This window comes from Sorex araneus, chromosome 4 (genome assembly GCF_027595985.1).
Source record: "Sorex araneus isolate mSorAra2 chromosome 4, mSorAra2.pri, whole genome shotgun sequence".
NCBI classification, from domain to species: Eukaryota; Metazoa; Chordata; class Mammalia; order Eulipotyphla; family Soricidae; genus Sorex; species Sorex araneus.
The window spans coordinates 212,331,614-212,348,325 of NC_073305.1; the positions used below are offsets into that span (position 1 = coordinate 212,331,614).

At 57.0% G+C, this 16,712-nt stretch overlaps 1 protein-coding gene across 6 annotated transcripts in view; it reads right to left on the bottom strand.

The window, feature by feature from the left end:
• The window catches only part of ARHGAP17 (Rho GTPase activating protein 17), a 98,407-nt gene continuing 81,695 nt past the window's right edge, over positions 1 to 16,712 (bottom strand). Inside the window, exons 17-21 of one of the 6 annotated variants that reach the window (XM_055135940.1) lie at positions 16,291 to 16,524; positions 13,432 to 13,607; positions 9,363 to 9,839; positions 8,141 to 8,164; positions 2 to 862 (exon numbers count right to left, since the gene is read on the bottom strand). In XM_055135940.1, the coding sequence (XP_054991915.1) occupies positions 729 to 862; positions 8,141 to 8,164; positions 9,363 to 9,839; positions 13,432 to 13,607; positions 16,291 to 16,524 (1,045 nt within the window). In that variant the 3' untranslated portion in view covers positions 2 to 728. Of the gene's footprint in view, positions 863 to 5,928; positions 5,978 to 8,116; positions 8,165 to 9,362; positions 9,840 to 13,431; positions 13,608 to 16,290; positions 16,525 to 16,712 lie in introns of all 6 variants that reach the window. The other 5 variants (XM_055135942.1, XM_055135943.1, XM_055135944.1 and 2 more) reach the window with 5 other exon arrangements.

Here is a 16,712-nt window from a genome sequence, read left to right on the forward strand (position 1 = left end):
AATTTTTTTTATATAAACCACAGAATATATTTAATTCAATTAAACATGAAACTAGAATAACGTTCGGTCCTTATCAGGTTGCAATTACATCGTTGTTGTTGGTTGTTTTATTTTTTTTCCTTTTTTTTCTTTTTTCTTTTTTTTAAAAAGGACGGTCCATTCCTGCGTCTGTGTCCCGGGGATGCCACAGAGCACGAGTCCCGTCTGGTTTGCTGAGGTGACGGATCCAGCGGTCACCCCAAAGCTGGCGAGGGTCGGGGCAGGGAGGCGGGGGAGGGGGGGTGGCGCGGGCAACGGGGAAGAAACAAAAGACGCTCTGTCATCCCGGACGCGTCTGCAAGAGGGTCTCACACGGCTGAGGGCCCGGCCAGCCGGCAGGGGGGCTCGTCTGGAGATGAATCATCCGGGCCGATTCATTAAATAGAGTTGGCGCCTTGCGTCATTCCCAGTCGCTTCCCCGGCCTCGTCTCCGAGAGGACGCGCTTCCCACGGACGGACGGACGGATGGCCGGGGATTTGTTTCTGTTTGCTCTGTTTTGTTTTGTGTCTGTGTGTCGCTTTTTGGCATGACTGACTTCCTGCCTCCGGGAAGCCGAGGTCTTCGAGACACAGGTCATCCAGCTTCGCGTGGCCGCCTCCGCGTCCTCCACGGAAAGCCCGTCGCTGTGTGGGCTGCCAGAGCGGTGTGCGCCTGCCGGGGAGGGGCAGGGGGCGGGGGGGGGGGGTCCTCACAGGGCCGTGCTTTCTGTGTCATTGTCCATGTCCAGCAGGATGCGGCCGGGCAGGTCTTTGCTGCTGGTGGGCTCTGCATGCGTCTCGGGGAAGAGGCTGCGAGGCGGATCCGAAACCCTAGAGTTGGCGTCTGGACAGAGACACGAGGAGACACGGGGTCAGTGGGCGGCAACGCCCCAGCGGCCATCCCGGGGTGGAGGTGCGGCGGGGCGGGTGGGAAGGGGGGCGCTCTGAGGAGAAGAGGGGGCTGGGTGGCTACGGGTCCAGCCATGCACACAATCATCCATCCCTCGCCCTCGGTGCTGAGGCAGATCTCTGTGGCCCAGTCGGGTGTGCCCTGCCCAGCTGGCCATGGGGGCGGGGGGATGGGGGGGTCCTTCCTGTGGGCTTTGGACACTGCTCAGACGTACGGCCCTCAGAGGAGCTACTCGCCCTGGGCCAGGAGAGGAGACCACAGGACTCTGAGGCACTAACGGAAACTTCTGGAAGGCACTGAGGAGCAGCAAAGAGCACTGTCCTCTTAGTTCCACCACTGAGGGTGGGGGCCCCTCAGCTGTGACCTTTAACCTGGCTCTGGTATTTGAGGTGCCTGATCCTGGGTCGAGGGACCAGCCTTAGCATCACACAGAATTTACCCGCAGCCCTGCTGTTCCCTGCTCGATGCCACTGCATGCTGAGTCTTCTCTTCCCAAGGTGACAACCTGAGACGGTCTCCAGACAAAAGTCCCCTGGGGCAGTCACCCCGGGGCTGACAGCCACCACCAAGGCCGTCCACCAGCCTCGTCTCCTGCATAGAGTCACTTCTTCTCTTTCAAGTCCTTCTACCTCAAAATTCTTTCTTTTTTTTTTTTTCACATCTTATTGCATGGGCGGAAACACCTCAGATCCCCTCAGACAACTTCAGGAACCATGGCCACCTCCCAGAGAGGCCGGGGCGTCTCTACCGACCTGCTTCCTCAGGCGCCCTGCCTGAAGAGACCGCAGCTGACAAGCAGCCTTGTCTCCTGCACAGAGTCACTTCTTCTCTTTCAAGTCCTTCTACCTCAAAAAAAATTATTTTTCTTCACATCTTATTGCATGGGTGGAAACACCCTCAGATCTCCTCAGACAACTTCAGGAACCACGGCCACCTCCCAGAGAGGCCGGGGCGTCTCTACCGACCTGCTTCCTCAGGCGCCCTGCCTGAGGAGACCGCAGCTGACAGGACAGGCCCTCACTTAAGCCCCCCACGCTCCCTTCTCTTCTGCAGTCCCGGGTTCGAGAAAGCGAGGAGGAGAACCCTGTGAGGAGTTCGGCCCGGGGGCAGGAGGCGGGTGGGAGGCTCGACACGGCAGGCTCACTTGGCCAGGCCTGCCCTGGCTAGGGGCTGTTTTCTCTCACAGGCCCTTCACTTGTGAGCTGTGAGACCGATTCACTTCTGGGAAAAGTCTCTCTCCGCGCGCTTGACTCCTGACGGTTTCCTGGGCACGACACGGGAGCCTGAAGGGGTGGGCCTGTGGTCACTGTCAAACCCAGGCACTGTGCAGGGTGCACAGGAGGGTAGAGGCCAGCAAGAGGGAAGAGCAGGGGCTAGGCCCATGTCGCTCTCAGACTCTCCCCAGCGCCCAGAAGAGGGACAGGTCAATGGTGCGGTGACCCTTGTGTCTGGCTGGCCCGAGGGACGGGCAGGTGATGGATGAAGACAGCTCAGTCTTCCCTCCCGCAGGAGAATGCCAGACCGGGCCTGGCGACACGGGTGAGCATCCACCCAGAGACTCGACCCTCCCCTACTTCCTCACGCAATGCCTTGTCCCTGGGGGCTTCCCAGGAGCACGAGGCCTGGTCACTCGGCCAGCGCCTGGACAGGGGCCAGACCAGATCCAGGATGGGAGGTGCCTGAAGGAGACAGTCTCTGAGGAGAAATGGGCGTGAACCATAAAGATTCGGGCCCCTTCGAGGAGGAAGGACAAGGGGCTGTCCTAGTTGATACCCCCAGGAGCCTCTCCACAATTTTCTTTTCTTTTTAAACTATTTTTGCTTTTGGGGTCACACCCAGCAATGCTCAGGGTTTACTCCTGGCTCTGCACTCAGGAATGACTCCTGGTAGTGCTCAGGGGGCCATATGAGATGCCGGGGATCGAACCTGGGTCAGCTGCATGCAAGGCAAACACCCTCCCCGCTGTGCTATCACTCTGACCCACCTCTCTGCATTTTTCTGAACCCCTTTGCTGGGACCCCACCCACAACCACCACCAAACTCCTTGGCTTCAAAGTCAGGTACTTTTCACGTACCCCAAGAATTGGTCTTTGGGTATCCTGCTTGGAGCTACGGTTCTATGAGGGATACCATTATATTAAAAAAGAAGAGAAAGAGGAAGAAGAAGAAAGAGGAGGAGGAGAAGGAGAAGAAAGAGGTGGAGGAGGAGGAGAAGGAGAAGAAGGAGGAGAAGTAGGAGGAGGAGGAGAAGGAGGAGGAGGAGGAGGAGAAGGAGGAGGAGGAGGAGGAGGAGTAGGAGGGGGAGAAGGAGGAGAAGGAGAAAAAGGAGGAGGAAAAGGAGAAGAAGGAGGAGGAGAAGGAGGAGGAGGAGGAGGAGGAGGAGGAGGAGGAGGAGGAGGAGGAGGAGGAGGAGGAGGAGGAGGAGGAGGAGGAGGAGGAGGAGGAGGAGGAGGAGGAGGAGGAGGAGGAGGAGGAGGAGGAGGAGGAGGAGGAGGAGGAGGAGGAGGAGGAGGAGGAGGAGGAGGGGGAAAAACTCGGAGGCAGAGCCTGAGGAGGTTCCCTTCAGAGTGGGCTCGGATGGCGGGTGCGGCCCTCCGAGGGCAGAGCTGGCCTTCAGGATCCTGAGCCTGAGAAGATGGATCCTTCCCTCCACTGTGACCAGACCTGAGGCAGCAGACCTTGCTGGCCACGCCTGGGCTGTCAGGAGAGCCCCGTGGACAGGGCACAGAGCCACGAGCCCCTCCGGGAAGCGAAACATGCCAGGGGCAACTGCAGGCCCCATCACCCCTCCCTGCCCACGCTCCCCGCCCCGCCCAGTCCCAGTGACTCCCCTTGTCGCAGCGAGGTGGGGCGAGGCTCTCCAGAACCCCAGAGGCTTGGAGTCAACTTGGTGTTAGTCACAGGAGAGCTCATGAGCAAGGGCAGTGTGTGTGTGCCTTCACACGGCTTAGTAGCTGCTCACGAAAATAAACTGTGAGTAGACATCTCGGCCCCATTAATGCCTGACTATCAGCGATATGTAGCTGCTTCATGAAACAGCCATTAAAAAAAAAAAAATGATGGTTAGGGGCTGGAGCAATAGTACAGTGAGAGGGGAGGGCGTTTGCCTTGCATGTGGCCGACCCGGGTTCAATCTCCAGCATCCCATAGGGTTCCCCGAGCACCCCCAGGAGTAATTCCTGAGTGCAGAGCCAGGCGTAACCCCTGTGCATCACTGGGTGTGACCCCAAAAAGCAAAACAAAACAAAACAAAACAAAAACCAAAAAAAGATGGTTAGATAACCCCCAAGGGGAGAGAGAGAGAAAGAGGGAATGTGACTGTCACAGAGGCAGGGGGCAGGGAGGGGTGGGGGTGGCGGGAGGGAGACTGGGAACATTGGTGGTGGGGAATGGGCACTGGTGGAGGGATGGGTACTCGATCACTGTATGACTGAAACGTAAGCACAAAAGTTTGTAAGTCTGTCACTATCTCATGGTGACTCATTAAAAATCAATAAACTAATTAAAAAAAAAAAGATGGTTAGAAAAACTTCAATGCGGAAAAGCGCATATGAAGTCTAAGAAGAATACAGATGCAAGAACAAGTCTCTAGGGCTTGTTTGATGGTGGTGGTGGGTTCGGTCTACACCAGCTGTGCCCGGGGCTTACTCTTAGCTCCGTGCTCAGAGGCCACTCCTGGCAGTGCAATGGGTTTACACGTGGGTCTGGGGGTTGAACTAGGGTTGGCCACGCGGAGGCGGACATGCCATAACTTGCCCCTCCGCACCCTCTCTCCTGTCCGAGAAGCTCAAATCTCTCTCTGCCAAACTGTGGCCACGGACCCCCTTGTCTGTAGAAAGCACTGTCGCACGGTCGTCCCGTTGTTCATCGATATGCTCGAGCGGGCACCAGTAACGTCTCCATTGTGAGACTTGTTACTGTTTTTGGCATATCAAATACGCCACGGGGAGCTTGCCAGGCTCTGCCGTGCGGGCGGGATACTCTCGGTAGCTTGCCGGGCTCTCCGAGAGGGATGGAGGAATCGAACCTGGGTTGGCCGTGTGCAAGGCAAACGCCCCACCCGCTGTGCTATCACAAAGCTAAGAGAAAACTAGATACAGGATCAGTGAACAAGGAAGGGTGGCTTCTGCCGAGGGCCCCGATTCTCCTCACTACCCTTTCTAAAGACACCCCTATCGTGACGGAAAGGGTTTATTCTAGAGAGAATGTTGGGAGCACCCAGCAGGTGGGTCCTTTCGGGAAACCACCACGAAGCGTGGCTCTCCCGGTGCCACGGACAGACGAGGACCAGGCATCCTCAGGCTCGAGACCTTCCTGGCCTCGCCGGGGTCTCTCATATGCAGCCAAACCGCCGGCCCGCTCCGGCCCAGGAAACAACCAGTCGGGAATCCCAAGTGACACAGCACAGTGAAATCCAGAGGCTCCCTGGGGCTGGGCCTTAGAGGTCCAGCTCAAAACACGGACCCGCAAATCTCATTCATAGCTCGGAGGATTCTTCTGGGGGAAAAACGATGCTGGCCACCATTTACTGAGACCCACTGCACACTGGGAACGAACAAGAAGATGCTCTTCTCGCGTCAGTCCCTGCGCCAGAATTCTCACAGACGCCACCGTTTCACAGACGGCTGAGGGAGGCCGTGCCCGGCCCCACGTCAGACAAAGAGCTCGAGTTCTCAGGCAAGCTCGTCTGACTCGACAGCTTGTGTGTGCTCGGCTCCCCCTCAAGCCTGCCGGGTGGAGAAAAGGGCCGAAGGGAACCAAAGAAGCATCCAGGCCAGCCTCCGTGACCCTGTCACGCGCTTGTGAACATACTTAGTAGTCAGAGTCACGAACAGCAAGCGAGAAGGAAGCCGGCCTCCGCGGGAGCATGCGGTGTTAGTAGGGGCGCAGGCAGGCGGGTTAGGGTGCACGGTTAGTAACAGGCATTAGTGCACGAATATGATCATCGAGTAGCCAAAAAAAAAAAAAATGCTTTGGCCAATCAGGTGCCTTTTCCTTACCATTAAATATTCCAATTTCAGTTCTTACTGAATAGGACGGGTCATACATCTAAATTATTTAATGAAATGTGCAAATTAGAACACTCTGGGTGGAAATCTCTGACTTTCAAAATAGCAAGATGTACACACCCCTTACTTGCGAAACTAAGAAAACCACGGCTTCCTAGGGTCGAGGTCTCGGAGGGACGCAGACTGAGGTAGGAACCGCTTCTCTGCCCGTGTTGCCAACCCCGCCTGGACTCAGTGACCCCTGATGAGATGCTCTCACCAAATCATCGTTTTGCAAAAACTAGTTTTGTTTTTTTTTTTCAATGAAAGTCTGATGTTCCAATCAGGGCTGCCTGTCTGGGGAATTTCTTTTCTTTTCTATTTCTTTTTCTTCTTCTTATTATTATTCTTTTTTCTTTTTGGGTCACACTCAGTGTTGTTCAGGGGTTACTCCTGGCTCTGCACTCAGGAATCCCTCCTGGCAGTGTTTGGGGGGCCATATGGGATACTGGGGATTGAACCCAGGTTGGCCACGTGCAAGGCAAACGCCCTACCCACTGTGCTATCACTCCGGCCCTTTTTTTTCCTTATTTTTTTTTCTTGCAGGATACCCAATGGCCGTCTCCAGGACACCTAGTATCAGCCTGATCAACACCAGCAGATTCGTGACGTCTAGGCCTCCTGTTCACTTCTCATGGCAGCACAGGTTATTTTTAAAGAAATAACCTGTGCTGAGGTAGGAGAATTCATAGCACCGCCTAATATTAAAATACCCAGCTAGTACCTTCAAGCAACAGAAACGGTCACGTAGCTGATACGTTACAAAGCACGGAGCATTACAGTGTCTAGCGGGTCAATAAAGTAACCTTCTAGAGTAAGTGTCCCTAAGGTAACACATGGTATTAAAGAACAGATACAACTCTGGTCTGGGAGTCTTCCAGCGAAACAAAAGGAAAAACCTTTGGGGTAAAAAGTCTGGCACGTTTCATTACTCCTGTGCTGAGAGGCTCAGCCTTGCAGGGATTTCCATGTTGGTGGTCAGCGCCAGGCTCCTGGGCTAGTCACCAAGGAGTGGGGAAGCTACGTGGCTCAAAGCTTCCGCCCTCCCCTCTGTATCTGACACAGGCTCTTACTCAGACCTGGTTCCAAGGGCCACTGAAGGCTTAAGGCACAGATCTGGAGGTTAAGGCAGCTGTACCTCTAAGCGGCTTCTGATGTGCAAAGGAATTCCCAGAAGCCTTGCAGCATTTGTCTTTGGAAAAGCTCATTTGGTTTAAGAAAGCAAAATGTAAGCTGGCTAGATGCAGAGAAATTTAGTGCAGGATCTTTGGGAGGGTTTCTGTTGTTTTTGAAGGTGGGGTGGTGGAGGGTGAAGCGGTTGGGCCTGAGAAATTCAAACAACAAATTAAGAAGCTCCATGCAGTTAACTTGCACTTAGATAGGCAATTAAAAAAAAAAAAAAAGACAGCTCAGGAAGATGAGGGACACAGATGACTGTGCCCGCTGCCTCGAGCCCATCCCTGGGTGGCTGGGTGGCTGGATGCTGACAGAAGGGTCACGCCCGGGAGAGCAGCCTGCTGAAGGCTTCATCCCGAGAAAGAGGCAGCTCAGCACCTCGTCTAGGTGCCCTTCGACCTGCGGCTCGCCCCACTGACTTCACCAGTCTTGCGACTGTGTGCCTCTCTTAGAAATGGAAAGTGTGTGTGCGTGCGCGTGTGCACATGTGCATGTGTTTGTGTATGTGTGTGCATGTCTGTGCGTGTGTGCGCACTTGCATGTGTACATGTGTGTATGCATACGTGTATGTGTGTGTGCATGTGCGCATGTGCATGTTTGCATGTGTATGTGTGTGCATGCATGTCTGCATGTGTATGCACGTGTGCATGCATGTGTATGTGTGCATGCATGTGTATGTGTGTGCTTGCATGTGTACATGTGTGTATGCACTGCGTGTATGTGCGTGCATGTATGCATGTGTGTGTGCGTGTGCATGCATGTGTGTGCATGTGTGCGTGCATGCATGTGTGCACTTGTGTGTGTATGCGCACGCGCGCGCATGTGTGTGTACACGCTGCAGCACAAGACAAGACGGCCTCTGAAGGCTGCTCCTGAGCACAAAGTCAAAAGCACAAATACAAAACACAGCTAAGCACAGGCGCGCCGAGCACTGCGGGGCGAGCTGTGAGGGGGGGTTACAGACCTCAGTCCCGGAAGCCTTCCCCACCTGTGAGGGCACTAGGCAGGGCATCTGGGGGAGAGAAACAAACAAACAGACCACGGTGACTCTCTCTGTTCTGTGCAGAAGCCACAACTGAGGTGGCATCAGGAAAAAAGTCATTAGCCATTGACAACGCTTGCAACGTGGACCTGGTGTTCCCGGGGCCGGAGGGTTAAAAACAGGAGCGCGTGTGCTCAGCAGAAAGGCCGCTCAGGCTGGTACCAGGGCCGGGAGGTCTCTGCTGTGTTGCCGGAAACAGCCCCACTTGCAGAATTTAAATGAGGTGGTTGGGGGTTTATTTATTTTTTAAAAAGCACATTAAAAAGATAAAATTCCAAAAAACCAAAACTAGCCACCAAGCCTTAAATCTAATAGTAAACTAGAGTCTGTGGGAGGGAATTCTTACACGGTAACTTAAAGGGTTGTGTCTGTTTGAAAAAAAAAATCCCCCAGGATGGGTGATGGAACAGACTAGTGAAAAACCCAGCTAGGAGTAACTCTGCAACTCACGGTGCTTTAATAAAATAAAATCTGGAGTGTGTGTATGTGTGTGTGTGGTGTGTGTGTGTGTGGGGGGGGGTAATCCCCAGCGCAGGATTCCAGGGCCGTTCTAGGGAAATCCTGACTCTTCCCTCCCCCTGTGGCTGGCCAGCCGGGCCCCAGCGTGCCCTGTCCGGAGCATCTCGAGGGGGTCCTGCCCAGGGCCAACGGGCGGCGCCCACCCTGTTTCTGCAAAGCTGGGAGCTGGGCGTTTTCACTGCCACAAAGAAGCCCTTGGGGAGGCATTCGCTGAGAGAGGGAGACCTAAGGGAACAGTGACGGGAGGGGGCCACGCCCAGGGGCCAGGAGGGGACCCTGCTCGGGCTGGCTGCGGTTTCCGAAAGGGACCCGAGTCAAAGCTGCAGGGCAGGGGGGCGGGGGGGACCCTGCTCGGGCCAGCTGCAGGTCTCAAAAAGGACCCAAGTCCCAGGCTGCAGGGCTGACCCGGGGGCGCAGGGCTGACCTGGAGTAGCAGGGCAGACCCAGGGGCGCAGGGCTGACCCGGGGATGCAGCGGCTGCATCTAGAGGGCCCCGGTGGGCTAAGTCGAGGGGCGCAGGTCACAGAGCCCCACACCCGTGATGCCTTAGAAACCAGTAAGGAGGACAGGCCCCGGGGTGCCCCGGAGAGAACGGTCAGCGGACCCCTAGGACCCCCGGGCCCCGCGTGCGCGCGGTAGCGCTACTCACCGGTGACGATCTTGGAGGCGGTGGGCGCGGCGGGGTGGGTGTCCCCGGGCGGGTGCGCGCCGGGCGGGTGCGGGGGCGGGGGCACGTTGGGCCGGTTGCGGGGCTTGGGCACGGGTCTGGGCCTAACCGGGGCTCCGCTCTCGGGGTTGCCCGGCGCCCCCGGGTTCTGCTTGCCCAGGGGCGGGGTGCTGGGGGGCGTGGGGGTCTGCGGGGGGCTGTGCGGCGGCGGCGGCTCGCTGGGGGCCGGCGCGGGGGGCTGCGGCGGCGGGTGGCTGGGCGCCTGCAGGGGCGGGAGGCTGCTGGACGCGCGTCGGGGGGCGCCGCCGGGGGGCTGCGCGGGCGGCGAGGGGCTCCGGGCGGCGGGCTTGGGCGACAGGCTGGGCGGGTGCGGGGACCCTCCCGGCGAGCTCTGAGCGCCGGGCTGGCCCGGAGGGGCGTTTCCTGGTTTCGGGGGCGCTGGAGCGGGCTTTTTAACAGCTGCACAAAAGGAAAAGGTAAAAAAGGAGTCGGGGGCGTTAGAGAGTCCGGTAAGACCTCAGCGCAGGACCAGGGCCAGCGGGAGGCGCTGCCTTGCACGCGGCCCACCGGCGTTCCATCCTCGGCGTCCCACAGAGTCCCAGGAGCACCGCCAGGAGTGAGCCCTGAGCACAGAGGCAGGACTCAGCCCTGAGCACCACTGGGCGTTCCCCCAAAAGCAAAGGATGGAAAAGCACCAAGGGTCTGATGTCCCGGAGAAACCACCCAGCGAGCGCCCGCCCAAGTGCCAGGCGAGAAAACCAGGGCAAGCCCCCGGCACAGGGATGCGGGTGGGAGCTGGGTGGGCTGTGGGGACCAGAGGGTTCCGCGTGGGAACTTGGCGTCATCTCTCTCCCGGCCAGAAGCCGGCAGGGCCCTGGGAGTGGGGCCCTGGGAGTGGGGCGCCTGGCTCTGTCTGCCCAGTCAACTCCGAGACTTCGCTATAAACCTGAAAGGGCTCCTGGGGTCCCGAGAGAGTGCTCAGAGAGAGAGTGCTCAGAGAGAGAGTGCTCAGCGCTGCGTGCAGAGGGCGGGAGTCACCTCCTGCTTCCCTGAGCACCAGCAGAACTAGCAGGAGTAAACGCTCCTCCTCTGGCAGAGTGGGTGTGGCAGAAACCCACCCACCAACCCCCCCCCCTCTCTCACACACACACACACACACACACACACACACACACACACCTGGGGGTAGCCAGAAACCAATGCCCCCCAGTCCCACCACACACACACACACACACACACACGCATGCGCACACACGGCTCCCTATGGAAAAGTTTACTTTCCCAGGAGCCCCTGACACACGCAGGGGCCCTGCCACGGGAAAAGCCCCGTAAGAAACTCAGGTAACAGGCTGTGGGGCAACCAGGCGTGGTCACACATGGGGGTGGGGGGCCCTGTTCTTGGCCCCTTCCCCCATAGGCAGCGCTGCACACCCCACAGCAGGAACCGTGCCCGCTCCAGAATCCCCGGTGTCCACACAGCCGACGGAAAATGGGGGCGACGTGGAAGGTGGGGTCTAAGTGACGGGCTGCCGCATTGAGGCACCTCGCAGTGGCCCCGGGGGGCCATATCCCGTGTGCCCACCCTGCAGACACATCGGGGAGCCGGGCACACGCGCTCTGCTTAGCCAGGGTGGGCCTTGGCACGGGGGCTGCGGAGGGCGGGATGGGAACGCCATGGGCTGGGGGTCCGGAGCGGTGGGCGGACGGCAAAGGCGTCGGCAGAGTTTGGGGGAGGGCGTTTTCCTGAGAGGGAGAGGGGGAGGCAAGGGAGAGACCCCTCGCCCCTCGCCCCCCACGGCCCCCCACAGGCCTGGCGAAGAGAAGCCAGACCCGGGGCAGCCGGGGCGGAGGTCACGCGACTCAGGCCCGTGTCCTTGACTCCCCGGTCGGAGGGCCCGGAGCTCGGGCAGGAAGGGGGAGAAATGGGCGCGGCTGGAGCAGAACTGCTCTCTGACCCCGGGCCAGAGAGACAGCTGCCGCTGCACTTCATCCCGCGTGGCTCAGAGGGCTGGCACCGCTCACGCCTCACACTGGCTCGGCTGGACGCCCCCCCCCCCTCTCGTGCCCGGCCCCCTGGATTCCCCACTAGATCTCGGGTGTGGCCCCCAGGGGCAGCTGCGCCCTCATCTCTCCCTGAGACAGGCCAAGTATGTCCACAGGGCCTTCCACAGAGGGCTCAGCGGGAGAGAGGGAGAGGGAACCTGTGCACGTGAGTGCATGGGTAGGGGTGGGGAGGAGGGGGCTGCAGCTGCTACCCCTGCACCTGATGCAGGGGAGTCCCCTGGCTGACCAGAACTCAACTCTTCTTTTATTCTTTTTTTTTTTTTGCTTTTTGGGTCACACCCAGCGATGCTCAGGGGTTACTCCTGGCTTTGCACTCAGGAATTACTCCTGGCGGTGCTCAGGGGACCATATGGGATGCCGGGGATCGAACCCAGGTCGGCCACGTGCAAGGCAAACACCCTACCCGCTGTGCTATCACTCCAGCCCCTCAACTCTTCTTTTAAAATTTTTGTTTCTTATGTCTCTAGACTGTGAACTAAGCCATAGCCCCATGCTGCCCCAGGAAGGGAAATGATGCCATCTCTAACCTAAATCTCCCTGGACTTAGTTACTAAAATACTAAAATACAGAAATCCCAAATTTCGTATCTCTTCATTCTCAGCAATGGAAAACTAATGATCAAATGCTTTCTTGTCAGCAGGGCGGTTTTTTTTTGGGAAAACTCCAGCAACAATAGTGAGTTTTGTGTTCAAATAGGGAATGTAATCAAGGGAAAGAGAAAGTGAAGTGAAATTTAGCAGCTACTCAGGTGGAGGTGGGGGGGTGGGAGGTATACTGGGGTTTTTGGTGGTGGAATATGGGCACTGGTGAAGGGAAGGGTGTTCAAGCATTGTATAACTGAGACATAAGCCTGAGAACTTTGTAACTTTCCACATGGTGATTCAATAAATTAAATAAATAAATAAATTAAAAAATAAAATAAAATAGACTATATATAACTACCTAAAAAAAATTTGTTTCTTTGGGGCCACACCCAGCTGTGCTCAGGGCTCACTCCAGGAGAGGTCCAGGGGACCATAAGGGGTGCTGGGGACTGAACCTGGGCCGGCCACAGGCAAGGCAAATGCCCTACCCACGGCACTGCAGCTCTGGCCCCTAAATTCTTTTTATTTTTTAAATGTATATATTTTTTGCTTTTTGGGTCACATCTGGCAATGCACAGGGGTCACTCCTGGCTCAGGAACTCAGGGATTATTCCTGGCGGTGCTTGGGGGACCCTACGGGATGCTGGGAATCAAACCCAGGTGAGCTGTGTGCAAGGCAAATGCCGTTCCCCTGTGCTATCGCTCCAGCCCCCTAAATTCTTTTCTTTTTATTGAATCAGCACTGGCCCTATATTCACACCAACTACAGAAGTCCTGGGTTTGAGTAAGGAGAAATATCCAGCTCTTCTGGGACACCCTATATGTGTGTGTGTGTGTGTGTGTGTGTGTGTGTGTGTGTGTGTGTGTGTATGTGTCTGTGTATACATATATATATAGGACACCCCCCTTATATATTTTATTTGGGGGCCATATAAGGCGATGCTCAGGGCTTACTCCTGGCTCTGTACTCAGAAATTACTCCTGCTGGTGCTCGAGGGACTGTATGGGATGCTGCAGATTGAACCCCGGTCGGCCACGTGCAAGGCAAACGCCCTCCCCACCGTCCTATGGCTCTGGCCCCTGACACCCCCTAGACGTTTATCAAACCCTCACTTTTTTATTGGGGGACTTAGGGCGGGTGGTTTGGGAAACATCTGGCAGTGCTCAGGGATCAGTCCTGGTGGAGCTGGGGGAAGCCCGTGTGATGCCAGGGGCAGAATCCGGGGGTGTGTACCCAGACAAGCCCCTTAGCCCTGGTGCTCTCTCTCCAGCCCTGCTCCCCATCTCCTCCACGTCTCTGGCCATTGTTCCCGTCCAGTCATGGACACAGTGCCCCTGTCCTCTGCAGCCAAGGCCCACCGCCAAGCCCAGGCTGCCCCCCACGCCCCCAGGGGACCACCTACCTCGGCGCAGAGTATGAGGGCTGGGGCCGGCAGAATTGTGCACGGGGCCCACGGAGAGCTGGTGGGCGCCGGCCGCTGGCTGGGTCGCCGTTGGGCCGGGGGCCATCTGGCCGCTGCTTCTCCCCGGGGCGGGCGTAGGCACGGGGGTGGGTGCAGGGTCCTTGGGTTTGGGGGGGCTGCAGGGAGCATAAGTCAGATTAGGCGCCAGGCAGTGCCAGGGAGACAAGCGACGCGTGCTGTAGAAAAGGAGCAACTCTGGCCAGCAGCCCGCCTGGGCAGGCCTGGGCCTGACCGGAATCCCAGGAGGCTCGCGCTGGGCCCGTATCTGGTGCCACACCCGGGACTGCCGCCAGGGGGCGGGGGAGTTTGCGGGCACCGGCTTCTCCTCATCTACGCTGCTGCTTCCCAAACGTCCTGACACTTCACAGCCACCCACCACCCCAGCGTCCCATTCAGCTGCTCTGACTGCAGGCACTGAACCAAGGAAGAGCTCAGGGCTTGGAAGTCACGTGACTGGGTGGGGCAGACACACGCTGCAGAGAAAACCGAGTTGTAGATGCGGCCAAAGGCTGGCCCTCTAAACCAGGGCCGCCCCAAGTGGCCCAGAGCGGGTGCTGGAGTATGGGGAGGGGAGGCGGTTGCCGTAGGCACAGCTGGCTTCCTGCTGACAGAAGCTGGGACACTTTTGACGGCTCCTGGCTGTCAAAGGCACCGGGGAACTCAAGGCCAGGGAGTGAAATGGGCACAAAAATATCTACACTCTCACGACCTCAGGGCAAATCAAGAACCGATATTTTACATGTCATCGGCAGTGAGACTAATTACTCTCAATGCATTGATAGCACAGCAGGTAGGGCATTTGCCTTGCACATGGCTGACCCGGGTTTGATTCCTCCGTCCATCTCGGAGAGGCAGGCAAAATACCGAGAGTATCTTGCCTGCACGGCAGAGCCTGGCAAGCTCCCCGTGGCGTATTCGATATACCAAAAAATAGTAACAAGTCTCACGATGGAGACGTTACTGGTGCCCGCTCGAGCAAATCGATGAGCAGTGGGATGACAGTGCTACAGTGCTATAGTATTTAGCATGAACTGGACAAGACAGGTAAACTGGCCAAGACCTTTTTTATCCCTCAAACAAAAACATTCAAGCTCGAACCAAGAGCTGGGAGCCCTCATCAGGAGCGTGGTGCTTGATTCCAAAGCAAACAGGTGTGAAGAAGTCTTACTTTCAACCCCCAAATGGTCGACTCCCCCAAATCTTGTGTGTGCTAAAGAAGTCGGGAATGTCCGCCAGCCTGAACTCTCTTTCGAATGAGTTCTTCAGCACTTGGCATCTGTTAATTAAACGCTGCCAAGGGATCAAATTTTCTCATCACTTATTTCTCATCTTTCTCATCACGGAAACTCAAGTAATCATAATGTTAATTTACAGAGAAAACAATTTTCAAATGTTTGGTAAAATATTTGCCTGCATTGAATTCCCACAATAAAACAGGCCTGTCTGTTTTTTAAAATTTGGTCCTTAATAAAAAAATTTTTTTTTCTTTGTTGGTAGGTCGTTTCATCTTAGTATGAACTTGCAAATCATAAAATTTCTTGTGACATTTCTGTCCAAAAGTAAAGAGCTTTGCATATGTCAATATATAATTCTTCCAGATATTTAAAACCTATGTCAACTAAAATGTTCTAAAATAAGCAAAAAAAAAAAAAAATAGAAGACGAAAAAGTCGGGAATGTGCAAAGCCCTGAGTGTAGCTATTTCTTTTTTTTTTTTTTTTCAAGTGCCAGGAGCATCAAACATAGGCACTCACACACACAAAGCTGGGCCCCAACTGAGATTTTCATGAGATTTTTTTTTTTTTCTTTTTGGGTCACATTTAGCGATGCTCAGGGGTTACTCCTGGCTCTGCACTCAGGAATTACTCCTGGCGGTGCTCGGGGGCCCATATGGGATGCTGGGGATTGAACCCGGGTTGGCTGCATGCAAGGCAAACAAACATCCTCCCCGCTGTGCTATCGCTCCGGCCCCTTTCATGAGATTCTTATCTCTGCAGCTCCTTGCTGCATAGAGTGGCCCAAGGGAGAGTCCTTCCCTAAGGTAAATTCAGCCCTGACGAAAAGCTGGGCCCGAGAGACCGTCGGGGTTTACTTGATGCCTAGACTTCTGATCCACGGGACCGTTTCATGTTCCAACGATGACCAAAGTGAAGTGACCGACAGGAACAGCCTGAGCTCCTGCCCTGTGGAGCAGCTGCCAGCTGGGAGGCCCAAGTGAGGTGGCCTCTGCCGGCCATCGGCCCTGAACAGACCCACATTCAATTCTCATGCCCAAAGGTGCCTTGCAGAGTGGTCGTCGGACCCCACTGGCGGGGGCTAAACCCGGGAAGAGCTCCGGGCGGCTGCTTCCCATCTCGCACTCCCCCGGGGAGGGACCGGTGTTAGTAGCCCAGCACACCCAGCACAGACACCGCATGGGTTAGTGACAGGAAGTCGGACGGGACAGGTGAAGGAAGCAGAGAACGAGCAGGCGGGTCCGCGGGTGAATGTCGGGAGCATGCGGCGGGAGCTCATGCCGGCGACATTCAAGCGCCGACAGTCGTTAGCGTGCCAGACAGGGTGATGGCAAGCCAACGGCACCCCAACACTGGGTCGTGCCTTGGGATGGGTGGGTGGAGGCCATCTCGGTGTGGGGTAAGGAGAGCGAGCGGGCACGGTGCCCTCGGGACACAGCAGGGGAAGCCAAGTCTCGTGCAGCTCATGCCGGTGAGAGGGGCAGGTGCGCCTGGTGGCACGGGGGCCTGGGGCAGGGAAGGCTGGGCCGTCCAGCACCCCGCCCTGCAGGAGCTGGCCTTCTTACCTGCCATCGCCTGGGCACGGCCCCTGCTCCAGCACGCCCGCAGAGTTGGGGACCGTCCCACCCCCGGGGCCGCTCTCAGCCCTAGAGCTCTGGGGCGGGGGCTCTGGGCCCGCTGGAGCCAAGGAGGTGCCATCCGTGGGCGGGAGTGGCGGCTGGAAAGCGGGGGACATGTGCTTTCTAGTTAGGGTGCCACCCCGCCGGTGGGCCTGGAAGTCCATAAGCTTCACACCAAAGCTACACGGAGAGAAGACACAGTCAGCACACCATGCGCGCCCGGAGCCCCGCGGGCCCCACGCGGCCGGCCCACAGGGACGCTGCCCGGCATGCAGGGAGGAGCGGCGAGCCACCACCGGGGCGAGTGCCACCGAGAAGGCCCGTCCCAGAGTGTGTGTGTGTGTGAGTGGGGGAGTGTGGGACCAGGC